General features: G+C 45.4%; 1 protein-coding gene across 1 annotated transcript in view; it reads right to left on the reverse strand.

Moving 5' to 3' along the window:
- Positions 1-1,382: 1,382 nt before the first annotated feature.
- Positions 1,383-27,716, reverse strand: part of grin3a (glutamate receptor, ionotropic, N-methyl-D-aspartate 3A) — a 99,785-nt gene continuing 73,451 nt past the window's right edge. The window contains exons 3-12 of the mRNA XM_065017120.1: positions 25,098-25,968; positions 17,234-17,379; positions 11,695-11,810; positions 9,721-9,788; positions 9,310-9,408; positions 8,064-8,225; positions 5,380-5,450; positions 4,601-4,678; positions 3,537-3,726; positions 1,383-2,002 (exon numbers count right to left, since the gene is read on the reverse strand). Coding sequence (XP_064873192.1) covers positions 1,778-2,002; positions 3,537-3,726; positions 4,601-4,678; positions 5,380-5,450; positions 8,064-8,225; positions 9,310-9,408; positions 9,721-9,788; positions 11,695-11,810; positions 17,234-17,379; positions 25,098-25,968 — 2,026 coding nt within the window. The 3' untranslated portion in view covers positions 1,383-1,777. The remainder of the gene's footprint in view (positions 2,003-3,536; positions 3,727-4,600; positions 4,679-5,379; positions 5,451-8,063; positions 8,226-9,309; positions 9,409-9,720; positions 9,789-11,694; positions 11,811-17,233; positions 17,380-25,097; positions 25,969-27,716) is intronic.

Here is a 27,716-nt window from a genome sequence, read left to right on the forward strand (position 1 = left end):
GGCTCTGGGTTTGGGTGTCTGGGTAAAGGGCTCTAGGTCTCTGGGTCTGGGTATAGGGCTCTGGATCTGGGTGTCTGGGTATAGGGCACTGGGTCTGGGTAGAGGGCTCTGGGTCTGAATATAGGGCTCTGGGTAGAGGGCTCTGGGTCTGGGTAGAGGGCTCTGGGTCTGAGTAGAGGTGTCTGGGTATAGGGCTCTGGGTCTGGGTATAGGGCTCTGGGTCTGGGTGTCTGGGTATAGGGCTCTAGGTCTGGGTGTCTGGGTATAGGGCTCTGGGTAAAGGGCTCTGGGTCTGGGTGTCTGGGTAGAGGGCTCTGGGTCTGAGTAGAGGTATCTGGATATAGGGCTCTCGGTTTGGGTTTCTGGGTCTGGGTAGAGGGCTCTGTGTTTGGGTGTCTGGGTCTGAGTAGAGGTGTCTGGGTATAGGCCTCTGGGTCTGGGTGTCTGGGTATAGGGCTCTGGGTCTGAGTAGAGGTATCTGGATATAGGGCTCTCGGTTTGCGTTTCTGGGTCTGGGTAGAGGGCTCTGGGTTTGGGTAGAGGGCTCTGGGCCTGGGTTTTGGGTGAGTCTGGCTGGTCTCTGGGTCTCAGGCTGGTTGTCCTCCTGCTGGTCCTCTGTGCTGCTCTCGGACTCAGTGTTCCTGTGTGTCTGCTGGTACCAGTCTCTACTCTGTCATGTTGTGTTTCTGCTGGTATCAGTCTCTACTCTGGCATGTTGTGTTTCTGCTGGTACCAGTCTCTACTCTGTCATGTTGTGTTTCTGCTGGTACCAGTCTCTACTCTGTCATGTTGTCTTTCTGCTGGTACCAGTCTCTACTCTGTCATCTTGTGTTTCTGCTGGTACCAGTCTCTACTCTGTCATGTTGTGTTTCTGTTGGTACCAGTCTCTACTCTGTCATGTTGTGTTTCTGCTGGTACCAGTCTCTACTCTGTCATCTTGTGTTTCTGCTGGTACCAGTCTCTACTCTGTCATGTTGTGTTTCTGCTGGTACCAGTCTCTACTCTGTCATGTTGTGTTTCTGCTGGTACCAGTCTCTACTCTGTCATCTTGTGTTTCTGCTGGTACCAGTCTCTACTCTGTCATGTTGTGTTTCTGTTGGTACCAGTCTCTACTCTGTCATGTTGTGTTTCTGCTGGTACCAGTCTCTACTCTGTCATGTTGTGTTTCTGCTGGTACCAGTCTCTACTCTGTCATGTTGTGTTTCTGCTGGTACCAGTCTCTACTCTGTCATGTTGTGTTTCTGCTGGTACCAGTCTCTACTCTGTCATGTTGTGTTTCTGCTGGTACCAGTCTCTACTCTGTCATGTTGTGTTTCTGCTGGTATCAGTCTCTACTCTGTCATGTTGTGTTTCTGCTGGTGCCAGTCTCTACTCTGTCATGTTGTGTTTCTCCTGGTATCAGTCTCTACTCTGTCATGTTGTGTTTCTCGTGGTATCAGTCTCTACTCTGTCATGTTGTGTTTCTGCTGGTACCAGTCTCTACTCTGTCATGTTGTGTTTCTGCTGGTACCAGTCTCTACTCTGTCATGTTGTGTTTCTGCTGGTATCAGTCTCTACTCTGTCATGTTGTGTTTCTGCTGGTGCCAGTCTCTACTCTGTCATGTTGTGTTTCTGCTGGTACCAGTCTCTACTCTGTCATGTTGTGTTTCTCCTGGTACCAGTCTCTACTCTGTCATGTGTTTCTGCTGGTACCAGTCTCTACTCTGTCATGTGTTTCTCCTGGTATCAGTCTCTACTCTGTCATGTTGTGTTTCTCGTGGTACCAGTCTCTACTCTGTCATGTTGTGTTTCTGCTGGTACCAGTCTCTACTCTGTCATGTGTTTCTCCTGGTTGCTCCAGCTCCCTCTTCTTCATCATGGCGATGTGCAGCTGTTGTTTGATGATGGTGATGTGTGTCTCCAGCTCTGACAGCTCCTGCAGCATGGGGTTGGTCCTGGCCTGCAGACCCACCTGGTCTGTCCTCCCGTTAGATGTTGACGGCCGGGGGACCAGGCTCTTCACCTGTGGAGGAAGAGGACAAAATAAGATACATTTGGACACCCAATCCTCCCAATCAAAATATAAATTACAGTGCTTCAGAGAGTATTCAACCCCCTGGACTTTTTCCACATTTTGTTACTTTACAAAGTGGGATTTAATTTAAATCTACACAAAAATAGAAAAATAATGTGAAAGTTGAAGAGAAATTGTAAAAATGTCTAAAATATAAAAAATAAAACAATAAGATCTCTTGATTAGGTTAGAAACACCTGTCAGCAATTATAGCTATGAGTCTCTAAGAGCTTTGCACACCTGGATTGTACAATATTTGCCCATCAATCTTTAAAAAATTCTTCAAGCTCTGTCAAGTTGGTTGATAATCTTTGCTAGACAAGTATTGCCATAGATTCAAGCCAGTTTAAGTAAATTGTAATTAGGCCACTCAGGAACATTCAATATTGTCTTGGTAAGCAGTGTAGATTTGGCCTTGTGTTTTAGGTTATTGTCCTGCTCAAAAGGGGAATTAAGTTTTACTCTAGGATTTTGCCTGTGCAGAAAAATGACAAGCATACCCATAACATGATGCAGCCACCACGATGCTTGAAAATATGAAGGGTGTGTTGTTGGATTTGCACAAAACATAGCGCTTTGTATTCAGGACAAAAATGTCATTCTTTGCAGTATTAATTTAGTGCCTTGTTGGAAATCGGATGCATGTTTTGGAATAATTGTATTCTGTACGGGCTTCCTTCTTTTGACTCTGTCATTTAGGTTAGTATTGTGGAGTAACTACAATGTTGTTGATCCATCTTCAGTTTTCTCCTGTCCCAGCCATTAAACTCCTTCCTCTACACCATCCAAAGGGTAATTAATAACTTCACCATGCTCAAAGGGTTAAATTAAGGTAAATAAAAGTTAAATAAAAAGGGATATGCCTTTGTCAGGTTTTTTTTACCCATCTACCAATAGGTGCCCTTCTTTGCCAGGCATCAGAAAACCTCCCTGGACTTTGGTTGAATCTGTGCTTGAAATGCACTGATTGACTGAGAGACCTTACATATGATTGTATGTGTGGGGTACAGAGGTGAGGTAGTCGTTAAAAAACCATGTTAAACACTATTATTTCACACAGAGTGAGTCAATGCAATTTATATGACTTGTTAAGCAGATGTTTTACTCCTGAACTTATTTAGGCCATAACAAAGGGGTTGAATACTTATTGAGACACTTCATTTTATAAATTTGTAAACATTACTAAAAACGAAATTTAACTTTGACATTTTGGGATATTGTTTGTAGACTAGTGACACAAAATCTAAATTCTGGCTGTAAAACAACAAAATTTCAAAAAAATCAAGGGGGTTGAACGCTTTCTGAAGGCAAATTAGAGAAATTATTTTATTTATTTTTAATATGACCTTATTTGATCAATCCATTATGAATAAATCGTAACTACTGGTATTGGCTAGCTTTATTTGTTAAGGCTCTAGAATACAGGAAATAGCTCTTACAGGTGTTTTAAAAATGTGTTCAGTGCTTGAGGTGGCAATGCTACCTGAGGAGAAGGAGGAGAGGAAGGAGGTGGAAGGGCTGAGGGAGGAGGAGGAGGAGAGAAATCACATGGGGGAGACTCCAGAACATTTAGCAGGGACTCCTGAGGAGGTGGGATCTTCCTCCTGTTGCAGTTGGAGCTGTTCCATGGTACACATGGCTGCAGTTGTTGTTGGTTGTTACCCATGATGCACCTTGGGGTCGAACAAAAAAAACACAGATTTTATTTGTGGCGTTGTGATCTTGTTTTTTCCAGTATTCTTTATATGCTACTGGTCACCCTGTAGTTCTTTTCCACAGTCAATTTGGCAGTGGCTGATAAAAACCCCAACAGGGAACCTAATCTACAACGTACAGAGACCAGTGGAGGGGAGGAGGGCTCATACTATTAGCTGAAATGGAGTAAATGGAAACCATGTGTTGGAGGTATTTGACACCATTCCACTAATTATTCTCCAGACGTTATCATGAGCCCGTCCTCCCCAAAATAAGATGCCACCAGCCTCCTGTGACAGAGAGCCACGTTTCTAAGACTATACATTAACCTAATAGCGCAACATAAAGTGAGGCGTCTGTCAGGTCTATATTTTACAGTGATATGATCAATTACAAAGACTGACTCAATTCATAGTGTGTAATCTATTCACATTAAAAGTAAAAAAAAAAAAAGAGATTCTCTATTTATTACTGGACATGGTACATGACATGGATGGGACCTTTTCCACGGTCAGTTAGTAAGGTGATTCATCTAATAGGTTTTCGAAGTGTCCAAGAATGGACCCCTCATTCCATAGGGTTCTGATCAAAAGTAGTGCACTATGTAGGGAATAGTGTCTTTGCTATCATCACTGACAATTATATTTCCCTGTGATTAAAACCAGTGACACACGCTGTCAAACTGCCACCTTTAAATCACCAGTCAACCAACGGTCTTTTTCTGTGCGGCTTTTATGTGATGGTTGTTAACCTTTCTTCTGGCTTGGCTACAGTCTGCAGTTTATCTTTCTCCTGGCTTGGCTACAGTCTGCAATTTATCGTCATTGAAAGATGAGTTCATTGCTTCATTACCTTTCTCCTGGCTTGGCTACAGTCTGCAGTTTATCGTCATTGAAAGATGAGTTCATTGCTTCATTACCTTTCTCCTGGCTTGGCTACAGTCTGCAGTTTATCGTCATTGAAAGATGAGTTCATTGCTTCATTACCTTTCTCCTGGCTTGGCTACAGTCTGCAGTTTATCGTCATTGAAAGATGAGTTCATTGCTTCATTACCTTTCTCCTGGCTTGGCTACAGTCTGCAGTTTATCGTCATTGAAAGATGAGTTCATTGCTTCATTACCTTTCTCCTGGCTTGGCTACAGTCTGCAGTTTATCGTCATTGAAAGATGAGTTCATTGCTTCATTACCTTTCTCCTGGCTTGGCTACAGTCTGCAGTTTATCGTCATTGAAAGATGAGTTCATTGCTTCATTACCTTTCTCCTGGCTTGGCTACAGTCTGCAGTTTATCGTCATTGAAAGATGAAGACCTTTCTCCTGGCTTGGCTACAGTCTGCAGTTTTGCATTGAAAGATGAGTTCATTACCTTTCTCCTGGCTTGGCTACAGTCTGCAGTTTATCGTCATTGAAAGATGAGTTCATTGCTTCATTACCTTTCTCCTGGGCTACAGTTGCAGTTTATCGTCATCTGTTCAGTTTACCTTTCTCCTGGCTTGGCTACAGTCTGCAGTTTAAATTGAAAGATGAGTTCATTGCTTCATTACCTTTCTCCTGGCTTACAGTCTGCAGTTTACATTGAAAGATGAGTTCTGCAGTTTATCGTCATTGAAAGATGAGTTCATTGCTTCATTACCTTTCTCCTGGCTTGGCTACAGTCTGCAGTTTATCGTCATTGAAAGATGAGTTCATTGCTCGATGTAACCTCTGTGGGACAGAGCAGACATAATATGTCAAACAGAAACTATACAGATACTATACAGTATGATATTCTCAGAAGAATTTCAGTCATTTCTGAATGGGACTGCCAGGCAGAAGAAATATCAGCCCACGGAGAGAAGCACTATCAGCCCACACGGAGAGAAGTACTCTCAGCCCACGGAGAGAAGCACTATCAGCCCATGGAGAGAAGCACTATCAGCACACGGAGAGAAGTACTCTCAGCCCATGGAGAGAAGTACTCTCAGCCCACAGAGAGAAGCACTATCAGCACACGGAGAGAAGTACCATCATCCCACGGAGAGAAGCACTATCAGCCCACAGAGAGAAGTACTATCATCCCACGGAGAGAAGTACCATCATCCCACGGAGAGAAGCACTATCAGCCCACGGAGAGAAGCACTATCAGCCCACAGAGAGAAGCACTATCAGCCCACGGAGAGAAGCACTATCAGCACACGGAGAGAAGCACTATCAGCCCACAGAGAGAAGTACTATCAGCCCACGGAGAGAAGTACCATCATCCCACGGAGAGAAGTACTATCAGCCCACAGAGAGAAGCACTATCATCCCACGGAGAGAAGCACTATCAGCCCACGGAGAGAAGCACTATCAGCCCACGGAGAGAAGCACTCTCAGCCCATGGAGAGAAGCACTATCAGCCCACGGAGAGAAGTACTATCAGCACACGGAGAGAAGCACTATCAGCCCACGGAGAGAAGCACAAGATTATATTTCAACTTCCTAGAGGTTTCCCTGTTAGTTAACAATATCAATATTTCCTTTTACTGTGCTAATTGTGATCGCAACATACCGAAACAAAACAAACTATACAAAACTTAGTTTGCACAACTAACTATGCAAGATATTTTTTTGTAGACAGAACGCATCTGAGTAGGATTCTATTGCATTGACATGCAGGACTTAGCACGTACTCTACTCAGACCGGTGCACCTTATCCAATCAGAGCTGCAGGAAGCCTATATGCATGTAGTCCACTGCCATATATGGATCTGTTCCATTCACTTTGAACTGGACTGTGTTTACAGCATGAGCGGTCGTGAGTAGACGCACTTGTTTTGAGATCGAAGTGAGAGCTGCCTGTAGCCACGTGGGCACATTTTGTTCATATTATTTGCTAGTTAGTGAGTTATTAGTCCAGTTATAGATCATTTCTTGTCAACGATAAGGGAGTGATTGATTCCTACAAGAGCACAAAACATGTACATTTCTAGACATCTTTGAAAAGCCAGTCAGGTAAATAGCTTGTTTTTTTCTCTTAAAGGAGCAGTGTTGTATTTTGAGACAGTCTTGAATAAACTAAGTAGCAGAAGGTTATTATTATTTGACCATGCTGGTAATTTATGAACATTTGAACATCTTGGCCATGTTCTGTTAGAGGACTGGCCACCCCTCATAGCCTGGTTCCTCTCTAGGTTTCTTCCTAGGTTCTGGCCTTTCTAGGGAGTTTTTCCTAGCCACCGTGCTTCTACACCTGCATTGCTTGCTGTTTGGGGTTTTAGGCTGGGTTTCTGTACAGCACTTTGAGATTTCAGCTGATGTAAGAAGGGCTATATAAATACATTTGATTTGATTAGCATAATTTGTCTCATTCTCTGTAATAATGGTATAGGAAAAATTATCAATTTTATTTTGTAAAGTGGTTTCTTGCATCAAACAACAACATTTTCAGTCACCTCCTTTTCTGAAGGACAAGTGGATAAACTTGTGAAGCCCTGCATGCCCTGCAGGGGCGGCAGGGTAGCCTAGTGGTTAGAGTGTTGGACTAGTAACCGAAAGGTTGCAAGTTCAAACCCCCGAGCTGACAAGGTACAAATCTGTCGTTCTGCCCCTGAACAGGCAGTTAACCCACTGTTCCTAGGCCGTCATTGAAAATAAGAATTTGTTCTTAACTGACTTGCCTTAACATAAAGGTAAAATTAAAAATGTTTTGAACACCACACATTGGCTGCTACTGTAGGCTGAATGATAGAACAGATATTTCCATGGTAACATGTTATGGGATGCATTTTCTCCATTGTTTTTGATGGTAGGCCTCTCTGGTAGGTCTACATTATGATCAAATAGCCACAGTAGCCTACTTGGACACTGTTAAAACTGTAACCTCAAGGTATACAATAAAAGCACACTGGAAGTTACACAACATTGTTACGGTGCCTTAGACCGCTGTGGCACTCGGGAGCTAATAAAGACAGTTGATAGCTGCGTTAGTTACCTGTGAATGAAGCTAGTAAACATACCTGACTCATGAAGTTAGTTAAATTAGTTACCTGTCTAGTATGCAGCCAGTTAACTATCACTACGTTTAGTTAGTTACCTGACTAGTATGCAGCCAGTTAACATAGTGATAGTTAAGTTAGTTACCTGACTAGTATGCAGTTAAATTAGTTGCCTGACTAGTATGCAGCCGGTTAACATAGTGATAGTTAAGTTAGTTACCTGACTAGTATGCAGCCAGTTAACTATCACTACGTTTAGTTAGTTACCTGACTAGTATGCAGCCGGTTAACATAATGATAGTTAAGTTAGTTACCTGACTAGTATGCAGCCGGTTAACATAGCGATAGTTAAATGAGTTACCTGACTAGTATGCAGCCAGTACTTGAACTTGGGCTCCTTGACCCTGGGTATGACAAAGCGGTAGATTATGTGTTCAGCCAGGGTGGTGAGGAGAGACAGACCCAGCCCGACACACAGCATCAAAAACAGGCCTGAGAAATGCTTAATGCCCATCTGTAGGGTCTGGAGAGAGCAGAGACAAACACACAGGATGTAAAACACAGTTTGTACTGTATGCTGTGACTTCAGCATATCAATACATTCATCATTTGTACATTTCCCTTGCATAAGAATCAAACTGAAATATTTCACACATTTTTCAAATAGCGTCTTATTTAAGGAAGATTATTGAAGAAAACAAATGGGCAGTTTTATATTCTGTTGCAGCGACAAGCTTCTGGAAATTATAATGAAAATCATTAAGACTTTTTGAAATCACAGAATAGAGATAATTTAGCATTGTGATGTAGTACATCAGTATTTTTTATTGAAGTAGTATGATATACGTTTACCTCTGTGACTGATTGAAGTAGTATAAGGTACAGTACATTACCTCTGTGACTGATTGAAGTAGTATGATGTACAGTACATTACCTCTGTGACTGATTGAAGTAGTATAATGTACAGTACATTACCTCTGTGACTGGTTGAAGTAGTACGATGTACATTACCTCTGTGACTGGTTGAAGAGGTATGATGTACAGTACATTACCTCTGTGACTGGTTGAAGAGGTATGATGTACAGTACATTACCTCTGTGACTGGTTGAAGTAGTATGATATACATTACCTCTGTGACTGGTTGAAGTAGTATGATGTACATTACCTCTGTGACTGGTTGAAGTAGTATAATGTACAGTACATTACCTCTGTGACTGATTGAAGTAGTATGATGTACATTACCTCTGTGACTGGTTGAAGTAGTATAAGGTACAGTACATTACCTCTGTGACTGGTTGAAGTAGTATGATGTACATTACCTCTGTGACTGATTGAAGTAGTATGATGTACATTACCTCTGTGACTGGTTGAAGTAGTATGATGTACATTACCTCTGTGACTGGTTGAAGTAGTATGATGTACATTACCTCTGTGACTGGTTGAAGTAGTATGATGTACATTACCTCTGTGACTGGTTGAAGTAGAGTGATGTACATTACCTCTGTGACTGGTTGAAGTAGTATGATGTACATTACCTCTGTGACTGGTTGAAGTAGTATGATATACATTACCTCTGTGACTGGTTGAAGTAGTATGATGTACATTACCTCTGTGACTGCGAAGCTCCGTTTCCCACAGGGCACCACCTTGTACCACTTATCATGTAGCATGTCTATGAAGCCGTCAGACTTGTACTGGCTCACCAGCTGGGAACAGATAGAAAAACACTGAGATATTAGAGGTCAGGTAGAAAACACAGCAGGCCGATTCTGGGAACAGGAAAACACAGCAGGCCGATGCCGTAACCTGGGAACAGTAGAAAACACAGCAGGCCGAGCCTGGGAACAGACAGAATGACTTAGAAAACACAGCAGGCCGATGCCGTAACCTGGGAACAGACAGAATGACTTAGAAAACACAGCAGGCCGATGCCGTAACCTGGGAACAGTCAGAAAACACAGCAGGCCGATGCCGTAACCTGGGAACAGACAGAAAACACAGCAGGCCGATGCCGTAACCTGGGAACAGTCAGAAAACACAGCAAAACTGGGAACAGACAGGAAACACAGCAGGCCGATGCCGTAACCTGGGAACAGACAGGAAACACAGCAGGCCGATGCCGTAACTGGGAACTGGGATGCCGTAACCTGGGAACAGTCAGAAAACACAGCAGGCCGATGCCGTAACCTGGGAACACAGAAAACACAGCAGGCCGATGCCGTAACCTGGGAACAGTCAGCACAGCAGGCCGATGCCGTAACCTGGGAACAGGAAAACACAGCAACAGACAGTAACCTGGGAACAGATAGAAAAAACACAGCAGGCCGATGCCGTAACCTGGGAACAGACAGAAAAAACACAGCAGGCCGATGCCGTAACCTGGGAACAGATAGAAAACACAGCAGGCCGAGGAAAACACAGCAGGCCGATGGGAACAGACAGAAAACACAGCAGGCCGATGCCGTAACCTGGGAACAGTCAGAAAACACAGCAGGCCGATGCCGTAACCTGGGAACAGTCAGAAAACACAGCAGGCCGATGCCGTAACCTGGGAACAGACAGGAAACACAGCAGGCCGATGCAGAAAACAGAGCAGGAAACACCGATGCCGTAACCTGGGAACAGACAGAAAACACAGCAGGCCGATAGAAAACACAGCAGGCCGATGCCGTAACCTGGGAACAGACAGAAAACACAGCAGGCCGATGCCGTAACCTGGGAACAGTCAGAAAAAAACACACCTGGGAACAGATCAGAAAACACAGCAGGCCAGGCCAGCAGGCCGATGCCGTAACCTGGGAACAGACAGGAAACACAGCAGGCCGATGCCGTAACCTGGGAACAGACAGGAAACACAGCAGGCCGATGCCGTAACCTGGGAACAGATAGAAAACACAGCAGGCTGATGCCGTAACCTGGGAACAGATAGAAAACACAGCAGGCCGATGCCGTAACCTGGGAACAGACAGAAAACACAGCAGGCCGATGCCGTAACCTGGGAACAGAAAACACAGCAGGCCGATGCTGGGAACAGACAGAAAACACAGCAGGCCTGGGAACAGATAGAAAACACAGCAGGCCGATGCCGTAACCTGGGAACAGATAGAAAACACAGCAGGCCGATGCCGTAACCTGGGAACAGATAGAAAACACAGCAGGCCGATGTAACCCAGGCCGTAACCTGGGAACAGATAGAAAACACAGCAGGCGTAACCTGGGAACAGATAGAAAACACAGCAGGCCGAGGTAACCTGGGAACAGATAGAACAGATAGAGGCCGAAACCTGGGAACACAGCAGGCCGATGCCGTAACCTGGGAACAGATAGAAAACACAGCAGGCCGATGCCGTAACCTGGGAACAGATAGAAAACACAGCAGGCCGATGCCGTAACCTGGGAACAGACAGAAAACACAGCAGGCCGATGCCGTAACCTGGGAACAGATAGAAAACACAGCAGGCCGATGCCGTAACCTGGGAACAGATAGAAAACACAGCAGGCCGATGCCGTAACCTGGGAACAGACAGAATGACTGCTATATTATAATGTCTTATCCTTTATACCAGTGGTTCTATATTATAATGTCTTGTCTTATCCTTTATACCAGTGGTTCTATATTATAATATCTTGTCTTGTCCTTTATACCAGTGGTTCTATATTATAATATCTTGTCTTATCCTTTCTACCAGTGGTTCTATATTATAATGTCTTATCCTTTATACCAGTGGTTCTATATTATAATATCTTGTCTTGTCCTTTCTACCAGTGGTTCTATATTATAATGTCTTATCCTTTATACCAGTGGTTCTATATTATAATATCTTGTCTTGTCCTTTCTACCAGTGGTTCTATATTATAATGTCTTGTCTTATCCTTTCTACCAGTGGTTCTGTAGCTAGCACAAAAGGGAGAGGGGACAAAGGGCATACCTGTCTTGTTCCTCTTCATTATGGATACAGAATTAACACCTTATGTCATGTCAATCTACTTGCCTTCAATTGCAAATGGTTTCCCCACAGTGAGTGTCTTGCATTCTGCATCTATAGACACCTCGTGGTCTAGTAAGGCCTTGTCCATGATGAAAGCATCCAGTTGCTGTGGATCATGCCTGAAAAGACACACAATTTGCTACTGAATACACACATCAGGACAAGAGTCAAAACAGAATGGCAGCAACAAAACAACAACACAGCATGGCAACAACACATGACAACACAGCATGGCAGCAACAAAACACAACAACACAGCATGGCAACAAAACATGACAACACAGCATGGCAACAACACATGACAACACAGCATGGCAACAAAACATGACAACACAGCATGGCAGCAACAAATGACAACACAGCATGGCAACAACACAACAACACAGCATGGCAGCAAAACACATGACAACACAGCATGGCAACAACACATGACAACACAGCATGGCAACAACAAAACATGACAACACAGCATGGCAACAACAAAACACATGACAACACAGCATGGCAACAACAAAACATAACAACACAGCATGGCAACAACAAACATGACAACACAGCATGGCAGCAACAAAACACATGACAACACAGCATGGCAACAACAAAACACATGACAACACAGCATGGCAACAACAAAAACACAACAACACAGCATGGCAACAACAAACACAACAACACAGCATGGCAACAACAAAACACAACAACACAGCATGGCAACAACAAAACATAACAACACAGCATGGCAACAACAAAACACAACAACACAGCATGGCAACAACAAAACATGACAACACAGCATGCAACAACAAAACATAACAACACAGCATGGCAAAAACACAACAACACAGCATGGCAACAACACATGACAACACAGCATGGCAACAACAAAACATAACAACACAGCATGGCAACAACACAACAACACAGCATGGCAACAACAAAACACAACAACACAGCATGGCAACAACAAAACAACACAGCATGGCAACAACACAACAACACAGCATGGCAACAACAAAACACAACAACACAGCATGGCAACAACACAACAACACAGCATGGCAACAACAAAACATAACAACACAGCATGGCAACAACAAAACACAACAACACAGCATGGCAACAACAAAACACAACAACACAGCATGGCAACAACAAAACACAACAACACAGCATGGCAACAACAAACACAACAACACAGCATGGCAACAACAAAACACAACAACACAGCATGGCAACAACAAAACATAACAACACAGCATGGCAACAACAAAACACAACAACACAGCATGGCAACAACAAAACACAACAACACAGCATGGCAACAACAAAACATAACAACACAGCATGGCAACAACAAAACACAACAACACAGCATGGCAACAACACATGACAACACAGCATGGCAGCAACAACACATGACAACACAGCATGGCAACAACAAAACATAACAACACAGCATGGCAACAACACAACAACACAGCATGGCAACAACACATGACAACACAGCATGGCAGCAACAACACATGACAACACAGCATGGCAACAACAACACATGACAACACAGCATGGCAACAACAACACATGACAACACAGCATGGCAGCAACAACACATGACAACACGGCATGGCAACAACAACACATGACAACACAGCATGGCAGCAACAACACATGACAACACAGTAAGGCAGCAACAGCACATGGCAACACAGCATGGCAACACAGCATGGCAACACAGCATGGCAACACAGCATGGCAGCAACAACACATGACAACACAGCAAGGCAGCAACAACACATGACAACACAGCAAGGCAGCAACAACACATGACAACACAGCATGGCAACACAGCATGGCAACACAGCATGGCAACAACACATGACAACACAGCATGGCAGCAACAACACATGACAACACAGCATGGCAGCAACAACACATGACAACACAGCATGGCAGCAACAAATGACAACACAGCATGGCAGCAACAAATGACAACACAGCATGGCAACACAGCATGGCAACAACACATGACAACACAGCATGGCAGCAACAAATGACAACACAGCATGGCAGCACAGCATGGCAGCAACAAATGACAACACAGCATGGCAACACAGCATGGCAGCAACAAATGACAACACAGCATGACAACACAGCATGGCAACACAGCATGGCAGCAACAAATGACAACACAGCATGGCAACACAGCATGGCAGCAACAAAACATGACAACACAGCATGGCAACAAATCATGACAACACAGCATGGCAACAACACATGACAACACAGCATGGCAACACAGCATGGCAGCAACAACACATGACAACACAGCATGGCAACAACACATGACAACACAGCATGGCAACAACACATGACAACACAGCATGGCAGCAACACATGACAACACAGCATGGCAACACAGCAAGGCAGCAACAAAACATGACAACACAGCATGGCAGCAACACATGACAACACAGCATGGCAGCAACACATGACAACACAGCATGGCAGCAACACATGACAACACAGCATGGCAGCAACACATGACAACACAGCATGATAGCAGCACAAAACAGGGTACAAAGATTATAGGCACAAACAGCACAACGGGCAAGAAGGTAGAGACAACAATACATCACACAAAGCAGGCGCAGGAGTGTCCATGATTGAGTCTTACTGATGTTAGACATGCAACATTTGACATTGTTGCCATTTAGCAGACACGTATCCAGACTTATTGGAGCAATTAGGGTGAAGTGCCTTGCTCAAGGGCACAGACAGACTTTTCACCTAGGCAGCTCAGGGATTCGAATCAGCTACCTTTTGGTAACTGGCCCAACACTCTTAATCGTTAGGCTGCCTGCCGTTAGCTATTTTTCAATTCTATTTTTTTTTATAACTTCCAGGCATCCACATGTTAAGCCCTTTTTCATGCAGTGCATAGTAATATATATATATTGCTGGCTATAGTAAAGATGTGGGAGGGCTATCTCTGGCTCTGAAAGAAACTCAGGCAAGCCGATAAGGGATGCACCTCCTTATCAGAATACGTTCCAGAAGGATCTGATCAGTGGCGAGCAGGTACAAGTCTTCAGTCATCTCCTCACCTCCCTCACACAGAGAGAAAGGATGTGCATTACCAGTCAAACGTTTGGACACACCTACTCATTCAAGGGTTTTTCTTTATTTTTACTATTTTCTACATTGTAGAATAATAGTGACGACATCGAAACTATGAAATAACACATGGAATCATGTACTAACCCCAAAAAATAGTGTTAAACAAAACAAAATAGATTTTAGATTCTTCAAAGTAGCCAAGTGTTTGCCTTGATGACAGCTTTGCACAATCTTGGTATTCTCTCAACCAGCTTCATGTGTATTTTGATTTTGGGCACTACATGATTCCATATGTATTACGTTATCGTTTTTTTTTTGTCTTCACCATTATTCTACAACGTAGAAAATAGTAAAAATAAAGAAAAACCCTTGAATGAGTAGGTGTCCAAACTTTCGACTGGTACTGAATGATATGTCACCACATCCAACCTGCCCTCAGCCCCGAGCCGACGGCCCTCAGCCCCGAGCCGACGGCCCTCAGCCCCGAGCCGACGGCCCTCAGCCCCGAGCCGACGGCCCTCAGCCCCGAGCCGTCTGCCCTCAGCCCCGAGCCGTCTGCCCTCAGCCCCAAGCCGTCTGCCCTCAGCCCCTAGAGTATTATGGTGTTTTACTGTAGAACTAAACGTGTTAAATCTAGAGTATTATGGTGTTTTACTGTAGTACTAAACGTGTTAAATCTAGAGTATTATGGTGTTTTACTGAGGAACTAAACATGTTAAATCTAGAGTATTATGGTGTTTTACTGAGGAACTAAACATGTTAAATCTAGAGTATTATGGTGTTTTACTGAGGAACTAAATGTGGCAGAGTATTATGAGTGGGACATATTCAGAACTGTTATGAAGTCTCCCTGTATAAAGCCTGTATTGGTACTCATGTTGTGATGAGTCAGTATTGTATCATGTTGGTACCCATGTTAAATCTGTGATGAGTCAGTATTGTATCATGTTGGTACTCATGTTGTGATGAGTCAGTATTGTATCATGTTGGTACCCATGTTAAATCTGTGATGAGTCAGTATTGTATCATGTTGGTACCCATGTTAAATCTGTGATGAGTCAGTATTGTATCATGTTGGTACCCATGTTAAATCTGTGATGAGTCAGTATTGTATCATGTTGGTACCCATGTTAAATCTGTGATGAGTCAGTATTGTATCATGTTGGTACTCATGTTGTGATGAGTCAGTATTGTATCATGTTGGTACCCATGTTGTGATGAGTCAGTATTGTATCATGTTGGTACCCATGTTGTGATGAGTCAGTATTGTATCATGTTGGTACCCATGTTGTGATGAGTCAGTATTGTATCATGTTGGTACCCATGTTAAATCTGTGATGAGTCAGTACTGTATCATGTTGGTACCCATGTTGTTATTAGTCAGTATTGTATCATGTTGGTACCCATGTTAAATCTGTGATGAGTCAGTACTGTATCATGTTGGTACCCATGTTAAATCTGTGATGAGTCAGTACTGTATCATGTTGGTACCCATGTTAAATCTGTGATGAGTCAGTATTGTATCATGTTGGTACCCATGTTAAATCTGTGATGAGTCAGTATTGTATCATGTTGGTACCCATGTTAAATCTGTGATGAGTCAGTATTGTATCATGTTGGTACCCATGTTGTTATTAGTCAGTATTGTATCATGTTGGTACCCATGTTAAATCTGTGATGAGTCAGTACTGTATCATGTTGGTACCCATGTTAAATCTGTGATGAGTCAGTACTGTATCATGTTGGTACCCATGTTAAATCTGTGATGAGTCAGTATTGTATCATGTTGGTACCCATGTTAAATCTGTGATGAGTCAGTACTGTATCATGTTGGTACCCATGTTAAATCTGTGATGAGTCAGTATTGTATCATGTTGGTACCCATGTTAAATCTGTGATGAGTCAGTATTGTATCATGTTGGTACCCATGTTAAATCTGTGATGAGTCAGTACTGTATCATGTTGGTACCCATGTTAAATCTGTGATGAGTCAGTACTGTATCATGTTGGTACCCATGTTAAATCTGTGATGAGTCAGTACTGTATCATGTTGGTACCCATGTTGTGATGAGTCAGTATTGTATCATGTTGGTACCCATGTTAAATCTGTGATGAGTCAGTACTGTATCATGTTGGTACTCATGTTGTGATGAGTCAGTATTGTATCATGTTGGTACCCATGTTGTGATGAGTCAGTATTGTATCATGTTGGTACCCATGTTGTGATGAGTCAGTATTGTATCATGTTGGTACCCATGTTAAATCTGTGATGAGTCAGTACTGTATCATGTTGGTACCCATGTTAAATCTGTGATGAGTCAGTATTGTATCATGTTGGTACCCATGTTGTGATGAGTCAGTATTGTATCATGTTGGTACCCATGTTAAATCTGTGATGAGTCAGTACTGTACAGTCATGACTCACTTCAGATGTTCTATTCCATCTGGGGTTGCTGGTACATTGTACCGTCTCATGTATTCGTGCATCTCTGGAAAGCTTTTCTTCAGGTAATCCTCGGCACTGCTCTCCCGGACCGTGGCGAAGCGGAACCCCTGTGATGGGTGATGAAGCTGGAAGAGCAGAAAACAAGGAACTGTTAGTGGTCTAGTACCTCCTGTAACTGTTAGTGTGGTCTATGACCCCCTGTAACTGTTAGAGTGGTCTATCACCCCCTGTAACTGTTAGTGGTCTAGTACCTCCTGTAACTGTTAGAGTGGTCTATCACCCCCTGTAACTGTTAGTGGTCTATCACCTCCTGTAACTGTTAGTGGTCTAGTACCTCCTGTAACTGTTAGTGGTCTATCACCTCCTGTAACTGTTAGTGGTCTATCACCTCCTGTAACTGTTAGTGGTCTAGTACCTCCTGTAACTGTTAGTGGTCTAGTGCCCCCTGTAACTGTTAGTGTGGTCTATCACCCCCTGTAACTGTTAGTGGTCTATCACCTCCTGTAACTGTTAGTGGTCTAGTACCTCCTGTAACTGTTAGTGGTCTAGTACCTCCTGTAACTGTTAGTGTGGTCTATCACCTCCTGTAACTGTTAGTGTGGTCTATCACCCCCTGTAACTGTTAGTGGTCTAGTACCTCCTGTAACTGTTAGTGTGGTCTATCACCCCCTGTAACTGTTAGTGTGGTCTATCACCCCCTGTAACTGTTAGTGGTCTATCACCTCCTGTAACTGTTAGTGATCTAGTACCTCCTGTAACTGTTAGAGTGGTCTATCACCCCCTGTAACTGTTAGTGGTCTAGTGCCCCCTGTAACTGTTAGTGATTTAGTACCTCCTGTAACTGTTAGTGGTCTAGTGCCCCCTGTAACTGTTAGTGGTCTAGTGCCCCCTGTAATTGTTAGTGGTCTAGTGCCTCCTGTAACTGTTAGTGGTCTATCACCTCCTGTAACTGTTAGTGGTCTAGTACCTCCTGTAACTGTTAGTGGTCTATCACCCCCTGTAACTGTTAGTGGTCTATCACCCCCTGTAACTGTTAGTGGTCTATCACCCCCTGTAACTGTTAGTGGTCTATCACCTCCTGTAACTGTTAGTGGTCTAGTACCTCCTGTAACTGTTAGTCGTCTAGTACCTCCTGTAACTGTTAGTCGTCTATCACCCCCTGTAACTGTTAGTGGTCTATCACCCCCTGTAACTGTTAGTGGTCTATCACCCCCTGTAACTGTTAGTGGTCTATCACCCCCTGTAACTGTTAGTGGTCTAGTACCTCTTGTAACTGTTAGTGGTCTAGTACCTCCTGTAACTGTTAGTGGTCTAGTACCTCCTTTAACTGTTAGTGGTCTAGTGCCCCCTGTAACTGTTAGTGGTCTAGTACCTCATGTAACTGTTAGTGGTCTAGTACCTCCTGTAACTGTTAGAGTGGTCTATCACCTCCTGTAACTGTTAGTGGTCTAGTACCTCCTGTAACTGTTAGAGTGGTCTATCACCCCCTGTAACTGTTCGTGGTCTATCACCTCCTGTAACTGTTAGTGTGGTCTATCACCCCCTGTAACTGTTAGTGGTCTATCACCTCCTGTAACTGTTAGTGGTCTAGTGCCCCCTGTAACTGTTAGTGATCTAGTACCTCCTGTAACTGTTAGTGGTCTAGTGCCCCCTGTAACTGTTAGTGGTCTAGTGCCCCCTGTAACTGTTAGTGGTCTAGTGCCTCCTGTAACTGTTAGTGGTCTATCACCTCCTGTAACTGTTAGTGGTCTAGTGCCTCCTGTAACTGTTAGTGGTCTATCACCCCCTGTAACTGTTAGTGGTCTATCACCCCCTGTAACTGTTAGTGGTCTATCAACCCCTGTAACTGTTAGTGGTCTATCACCCCCTGTAACTGTTAGTGGTCTAGTACCTCCTGTAACTGTTAGTGGTCTAGTACCTCCTGTAACTGTTAGTGGTCTATCACCCCCTGTAACTGTTAGTGGTCTATCACCCCCTGTAACTGTTAGTGGTCTATCACCCCCTGTAACTGTTAGTGGTCTAGTACCTCCTGTAACTGTTAGTCGTCTAGTACCTCCTGTAACTGTTAGTCGTCTATCACCCCCTGTAACTGTTAGTGGTCTATCACCCCCTGTAACTGTTAGTGGTCTATCACCCCCTGTAACTGTTAGTGGTCTATCACCCCCTGTAACTGTTAGTGGTCTATCACCCCCTGTAACTGTTAGTGGTCTAGTACCTCCTGTAACTGTTAGTGGTCTAGTACCTCCTGTAACTGTTAGTGGTCTAGTGCCCCCTGTAACTGTTAGTGGTCTAGTACCTCATGTAACTGTTAGTGGTCTAGTACCTCCTGTAACTGTTAGAGTGGTCTATCACCTCCTGTAACTGTTAGAGTGGTCTATCACCCCCTGTAACTGTTAGTGGTCTAGTACCTCCTGTAACTGTTAGTGTGGTCTATCACCCCCTGTAACTGTTAGTGGTCTAGTGCCCCCTGTAACTGTTAGTGATCTAGTACCTCCTGTAACTGTTAGTGGTCTAGTGCCCCCTGTAACTGTTAGTGGTCTAGTACCTCCTGTAACTGTTAGTGGTCTAGTGCCCCCTGTAACTGTTAGTGGTCTAGTACCTCATGTAACTGTTAGTGGTCTAGTACCTCCTGTAACTGTTAGAGTGGTCTATCACCTCCTGTAACTGTTAGAGTGGTCTATCACCCCCTGTAACTGTTAGTGGTCTAGTACCTCCTGTAACTGTTAGTGTGGTCTAGTGCCCCCTGTAACTGTTAGTGATCTAGTACCTCCTGTAACTGTTAGTGGTCTAGTGCCCCCTGTAACTGTTAGTGGTCTAGTGCCCCCTGTAACTGTTAGTGGTCTAGTACCTCATGTAACTGTTAGAGTGGTCTATCACCTCCTGTAACTGTTAGTGGTCTAGTACCTCCTGTAACTGTTAGAGTGGTCTATCACCCCCTGTAACTGTTAGTGGTCTAGTGCCCCCTGTAGCTGTTAGTGATTTAGTACCTCCTGTAACTGTTAGTGGTCTAGTGCCCCCTGTAACTGTTAGTGGTCTAGTGCCCCCTGTAACTGTTAATGGTCTAGTGCCCCCTGTAACTGTTAGTGGTCTATCACCTCCTGTAACTGTTAGTGGTCTAGTGCCTCCTGTAACTGTTAGTGGTCTATCACCCCCTGTAACTGTTAGTGGTCTATCACCCCCTGTAACTGTTAGTGGTCTATCACCCCCTGTAACTGTTAGTGGTCTATCACCCCCTGTAACTGTTAGTGGTCTATCACCCCCTGTAACTGTTAGTGTGGTCTAGTACCTCCTGTAACTGTTAGTGTGGTCTATCACCCCCTGTAACTGTTAGTGTGGTCTATCACCCCCTGTAACTGTTAGTGTGGTCTATCACCCCCTGTAACTGTTAGTGGTCTAGTACCTCCTGTAACTGTTAGTGGTCTATCACCCCCTGTAACTGTTAGTGTGGTCTATCACCCCCTGTAACTGTTAGTGGTCTATCACCTCCTGTAACTGTTAGTGGTCTAGTACCTCCTGTAACTGTTAGTGTGGTCTAGTGCCCCCTGTAACTGTTAGTGGTCTTTCACCTCCTGTAACTGTTAGTGGTCTATCACCCCCTGTAACTGTTAGTGGTCTATCACCCCCTGTAACTGTTAGTGTGGTCTAGGACCTCCTGTAACTGTTAGTGTGGTCTATCACCCCCTGTAACTGTTAGTGGTCTATCACCCCCTGTAACTGTTAGTGGTCTAGTACCTCCTGTAACTGTTAGTGGTCTATCACCCCCTGTAACTGTTAGTGGTCTAGTACCTCCTGTAACTGTTAGTGGTCTAGTACCTCCTGTAACTGTTAGTGGTCTAGTACCTCCTTTAACTGTTAGTGGTCTAGTACCTCCTGTAACTGTTAGTGGTCTAGTACCTCCTGTAACTGTTAGTGGTCTAGTACCTCCTGTAACTGTTAGTGGTCTAGTACCTCCTGTAACTGTTAGTGGTCTAGTACCTCCTGTAACTGTTAGTGGTCTAGTACCTCCTGTAACTGTTAGTGGTCTATCACCTCCTGTAACTGTTAGTGGTCTATCACCTCCTGTAACTGTTAGTGTGGTCTATCACCCCCTGTAACTGTTAGTGTGGTCTATCACCCCCTGTAACTGTTAGTGTGGTCTATCACCTCCTGTAACTGTTAGTGGTCTAGTACCTCCTGTACCTGTTAGTGTGGTCTATCACCCCCTGTAACTGTTAGTGTGGTCTATCACCCCCTGTAACTGTTAGTGGTCTATCACCCCCTGTAACTGTTAGTGGTCTAGTACCTCCTGTAACTGTTAGTGGTCTAGTACCTCCTGTAACTGTTAGTGGTCTATCACCCCCTGTAACTGTTAGTGGTCTATCACCCCCTGTAACTGTTAGTGGTCTATCACCTCCTGTAACTGTTAGTGGTCTATCACCTCCTGTAACTGTTAGTGGTCTATCACCTCCTGTAACTGTTAGTGGTCTAGTACCTCCTGTAACTGTTAGTGGTCTAGTACCCCCTGTAACTGTTAGTGTGGTCTATCACCCCCTGTAACTGTTAGTGGTCTATCACCCCCTGTAACTGTTAGTGGTCTATCACCCCCTGTAACTGTTAGTGGTCTATCACCCCCTGTAACTGTTAGTGGTCTATCACCCCCTGTAACTGTTAGTGTGTTCTAGTACCTCCTGTAACTGTTAGTGTGGTCTATCACCCCCTGTAACTGTTAGTGTGGTCTATCACCCCCTGTAACTGTTAGTGTGGTCTATCACCCCCTGTAACTGTTAGTGGTCTAGTACCTCCTGTAACTGTTAGTGGTCTATCACCCCCTGTAACTGTTAGTGTGGTCTATCACCCCCTGTAACTGTTAGTGGTCTATCACCTCCTGTAACTGTTAGTGGTCTAGTACCTCCTGTAACTGTTAGTGTGGTCTAGTGCCCCCTGTAACTGTTAGTGGTCTTTCACCTCCTGTAACTGTTAGTGGTCTATCACCCCCTGTAACTGTTAGTGGTCTATCACCCCCTGTAACTGTTAGTGTGGTCTAGGACCTCCTGTAACTGTTAGTGTGGTCTATCACCCCCTGTAACTGTTAGTGGTCTATCACCCCTGTAACTGTTAGTGGTCTAGTACCTCCTGTAACTGTTAGTGGTCTATCACCCCCTGTAACTGTTAGTGGTCTAGTACCTCCTGTAACTGTTAGTGGTCTAGTACCTCCTGTAACTGTTAGTGGTCTATCACCTCCTGTAACTGTTAGTGGTCTAGTACCTCCTGTAACTGTTAGTGGTCTAGTACCCCCTGTAACTGTTAGTGGTCTAGTCACCTCCTGTAACTGTTAGTGGTCTATCACCTCCTGTAACTGTTAGTGGTCTATCACCTCCTGTAACTGTTAGTGTGGTCTATCACCCCCTGTAACTGTTAGTGTGGTCTATCACCCCCTGTAACTGTTAGTGGTCTATCACCTCCTGTAACCTGTAACTGTTAGTGTGGTCTATCACCCCTGTAACTGTTAGTGGTCTATCACCCCTGTAACTGTTAGTGGTCTATCACCTCCTGTAACTGTTAGTGGTCTATCACCCCCTGTAACTGTTAGTGGTCTATCACCCCCTGTAACTGTTAGTGGTCTATCACCTCCTGTAACTGTTAGTGGTCTATCACCTCCTGTAACTGTTAGTGGTCTAGTACCTCCTGTAACTGTTAGTGGTCTATCACCCCCTGTAACTGTTAGTGGTCTATCACCCCCTGTAACTGTTAGTGGTCTAGTACCTCCTGTAACTGTTAGTGGTCTATCACCCCCTGTAACTGTTAGTGGTCTATCACCCCCTGTAACTGTTAGTGGTCTATCACCCCCTGTAACTGTTAGTGTGGTCTATCACCTCCTGTAACTGTGGTCTGTAACCTCCTGTAACTGTGGTCTGTAACCCCCTGTAAATGTGGTCTGTCACCTCCTCTAACTGTGGTCTGTAACCCCCTCTAACTGTGGTCTGTAACCCCCTCTAACTGTGGTCTGTAACCCCCTCTAACTGTGGTCTGTAACCCCCTCTAACTGTGGTCTGTAACCCCCTCTAACTGTGGTCTGTAACCTCCTGTAACTGTGGTCTGTAACCTCCTGTAACTGTGGTCTGTAACCTCCTGTAACTGTGGTCTGTAACCCCCTGTAAATGTGGTCTGTAACCCCCTGTAACGGTGGCCTGTAACCTCCTGTAACGGTGGCCTGTAACCTCCTGTAACGGTGGCCTGTAACCTCCTGTAACGGTGGTCTGTAACCTCCTGTAACGGTGGCCTGTAACCTCCTGTAACGGTGGCCTGTAACCTCCTGTAACGGTGGCCTGTAACCTCCTGTAACGGTGGTCTGTAACCTCCTGTAACGGTGGTCTGTAACCTCCTGTAACGGTGGTCTGTAACCTCCTGTAACGGTGGTCTGTAACCTCCTGTAACGGTGGTCTGTAACCTCCCGTAACGGTGGTCTGTAACCTCCCGTAACGGTGGTCTGTAACCTCCCGTAACGGTGGTCTGTAACCTCCCGTAACGGTGGTCTGTAACCTCCCGTAACGGTGGTCTGTAACCTCCCGTAACTGTGGTCTGTAACCTCCTGTAACTGTGGTCTGTAACCTCCTGTAACTGTGGTCTATTACTTCCTCATCACAGCTTACCTGTTACAGAGCTCTCTTAGCTCCTGTTACCTTTAAACTGTGATTGTTATTTGTTTTTTAAAGGAGTTAGGCTGTCCAACCATTTGGCATGTATTGTTTAGACAGGACAGTGAAAGACTGACAGGAAAGATAGGATGAGAGGGTAATCTAGAATAGCAGTGGGGTGGATTTGATCCCACATTCACACTGATACATTATATGACCTATTCTGGAGGCAGTTGCTTAGACCAGTCGGACTGTCCCAGACAGACCACTGATTAATTGTGATGATACTGCACTTTAAACTGGAACTCTCCACAACACTGCAACCCTCATAGATCTACTGGACTCTTTTCAAAAATACCTTTTCACTTCAACTCCTCTCCATTGTAAAATCCATAACCTCCTGAACCTTATGCCTCATCCATCCCCATACCCCAGCCACTCTCCCAGGGCCCTCTCCCCTCTCCCCAGGCCCTCTCCCTAACCCCTCTCCCAGGGCCCTCTCCCCTCTCCCTAACCAACCCCTCTCCCAGGGCCCTCTCCCTAACCCCTCTCCCCAGGACTCTCTCCCAGTCCCTTTCCCTCTCCTCATACCCCAGCCACTCTCCCAGGGCCCTCTCCCCTCTCCCTAACCCCTCTCCCAGGGCCCTCTCCCTAACCCCCTCTCCCCAGGCTCTCTCCCAGGGCCCTCTCCCTAACCCCTCTCCCCAGGACTCTCTCCCAGTCCCTTTCCCTCACCCCAGCCCCCTCTCCCCATACCCCTGCCCCTATCACAGGGCCCTCTCCCCAGGCCCCTCTCCCAGGGCCCTCTCCCTAACCACTCTCCCCAGGACTCTCTCCCAGGCCCCTGTCCCTCTCTCCATACCCCAGCCCCTATCCCCAGCCCCTCTCCCTCTTCCCAGCCCCTCTCCTCAGCCCATCTCCCTCTCCTTAACCCTTCTAAAACAGGCCCCTCTCCCCTCTCCCCATGTCCCAGCCACACTCCCTAGCCCCTCTCCCTCTCCATAGCCCCCTTACCCCAGCCCCTCTGCAACTCTCCCTAGCAGGCTGCCTCTCCCCCCTAGCCCCCTTACCGCAGACCCTCTCCATAGCCCCTCTCTCCAGGCCACTCTTCCCAGCCCCCCTGGCCCTTCTACCTAGTTTCAGGCCTCAGCCCCACAACACCCTACGGTGCACTATTCATGCACGTGTTGTAGTACTGGACAGGAGTTAATACAGCTGAGTTTTCCTACCTTTGGATCGTGTATTCCTGAGAGTTGCTGGAATGTTTTCTCCCCCACCATGACGGCGGCCAGATTGGCTGTGTAGGTGGACAGACAGAACAGGCAGAAGATAGCCCAGAGATTCATGAGGAACCGCCCCGTCCAGCACTTAGGAGGTTTAATGGCAGCTGTACGGCCAAACAGGATGGCATAGCAGACGTTCAGAGCCGAGGAGAAGGAGAACACCTTATCTCTGTTCCTGCCTCGCGGCGTCATCCCAAACGGGCTGTTCCACTCGTAGATGGTCAGGAACACGGCAGTAACGTGTAGCGAGACGAATATCCCCAGCCACATGGACCAGTGCAGGGGCCACATGAATGCCCCGATGGGCGCGGCCGTATCCCGGGTCCGTACCAGGATGCCCAGAGAGGTGGAGAAGAACGGGGAGGTGAAGTCTATAACCCTGCTCCGGGCCGAGTTGATACTGAAAGATGTGACGGCCAGGTGGGCCGCTCCGCTGAGAAGATCCCCCACCAGCCCTGTCCAGCGTCCGTTCTTAAACCCACCGTACTTGCCGTCGCCTACAATATACAGGTCGAAATCAAACCCCATGTCCTCCGCCAGTTTCTCCAGTAGATCGACGCAGTAGCCGTAGCAACACTTCTTATACTTCATGGGAATGCTGTCGTTAGGCCCCCGCATCTGGAGGAAGAGAGACTGGAGCAGGGCTGTGTTGTTGGTGAGGGGGTTCAGGCAGAGCTGACCAGCGGGACAGAGACCGTCCTCATCCACCTCCCGGGTGAAGACGAAGGGGTGCTCCACCAGGGTGACCACCCGCAGATGGAGCCGCGACAGGTACCTCCAGTCCCCGCCCTGATAGGATGCCTGTTTGTTAGTCCATCAGGGAGGGAGGAAGGGAGGGGTAGAAGGAGAGAGGAAGAAGGAAGGAAAGAGAGAGAGAGAGAAAACATGAGGAAGGTGGAAAAGAGAGGTTAACCGTAGCAGCAGCAGCATTTACATGTTTGGCATCTGACAAGAGGTGGCAAGGAGAGGAATAATAGCACAAACAGGTCTGGTACCCAGGCTATAATGTTCTAGTCCAGGCAGCATAGTCCATGAGCTAGTGTTGAAGTACTGGAGTCAACATATTGAGTTTCTCGGTCTTGCCTCGGTGTAGGATACATTGGTACTCGGTCTCGGAAAGCGAGGACTCGTCATGTCTTCCTGGGACCTGCTGAGACCAGCAGAGTAAAAAACGAATAATTATCAGCTTCCATTCAGTCAGAGCATTAAACCGCTTCTCCAGACCACATGGAAACAACTCCTTCATGTCACATTAATATCCTGTTGCCTTTTAAAACCTGGTCTTCCTACTTTACTTGTAACATTACATCATCAAACTTTGTCACGCTTATCAGAATATCCCTGATTCGCTGGTAGGGAAGAGGGAGAATGTCCTTGATTTGATGGGAGGGAAGAGGGAGGGAATGTCCTTGATTCGCAGGTAGGGAAGAAGGAGAATGTCCTTGATTCGCTGGTAGGGAAGAAGGAGAATGTCCTTGATTCGCTGGTAGGGAAGAAGGAGAATGTCCTTGATTCGCTGGTAGGGAAGAGGGAGGGAATGTCCTTGATGAGCTGGTAGGGAAGAAGGAGAAAGTCCTAGATTCGCTGGTAGGGAAGAGGGAGGGAATGTCCTTGATGAGCTGGTAGGGAACAGGGAGAATGTCTTTGATTCGCTGGTAGGGAAGAGGGAGGAATGTCCTTGATTCGCTGGTAGAATGGAAGGGAAGAGGAGGGAATGTCCTTGATTCGCTGGTAGGGAAGTAGGGAAGAAGGAGAATGTCCTTGATTCGCTGGTAGGGAAAGATTCGCTGGTAGGGAAGAAGGAGAATGTCCTTGATTTGCTGGTAGGGAAGAGGGAGGGAATGTCCTTGATTCGCTGGTAGGGAAGAAGGAGAATGTCCTTGATTTGCTGGTAGGGAAGAGGGAGGGAATGTCCTTGATTCGCTGGTAGGGAAGTCTATATCTTTATTTTTTTATTTTTTTATTTAACCAGGTAGGCAAGTTGAGAATAAGTTCTCATTTACAATTGCGACCTGGCCAAGATAAAGCAAAGCAGTTCGACAGATACAACGACACAGAGTTACACATGGAGTAAAACAAACATACAGTCAATAATACAGTAGAAACAAGTCTATATACGATGTGAGCAAATGAGGTGAGAAGGGAGGTAAAGGCAAAAAAGGCCATGGTGGCAAAGTAAATACAATATAGCAAGTAAAACACTGGAATGGTAGTTTTGCAATGGAAGAATGTGCAAAGTAGAAATAAAAATAATGGGGTGCAAAGGAGCAAAATTAATTAATTAATTAAATACAGTTGGGAAAGAGGTAGTTGTTTGGGCTAAATTATAGGTGGGCTATGTACAGATGCAGTAATCTGTGAGCTGCTCTGACAGTTGGTGCTTAAAGCTAGTGAGGGAGATAAGTGTTTCCAGTTTCAGAGATGTTTGTAGTTCGTTCCAGTCATTGGCAGCAGAGAACTGGAAGGAGAGGCGGCCAAAGAAAGAATTGGTTTTGGGGGTGATTAGAGATATACCTGCTGGAGCGTGTGCTACAGGTGGGAGATGCTATGGTGACCAGCGAGCTG

This window comes from Oncorhynchus nerka, linkage group LG4, assembly GCF_034236695.1.
Source record: "Oncorhynchus nerka isolate Pitt River linkage group LG4, Oner_Uvic_2.0, whole genome shotgun sequence".
NCBI classification, from domain to species: Eukaryota; Metazoa; Chordata; class Actinopteri; order Salmoniformes; family Salmonidae; genus Oncorhynchus; species Oncorhynchus nerka.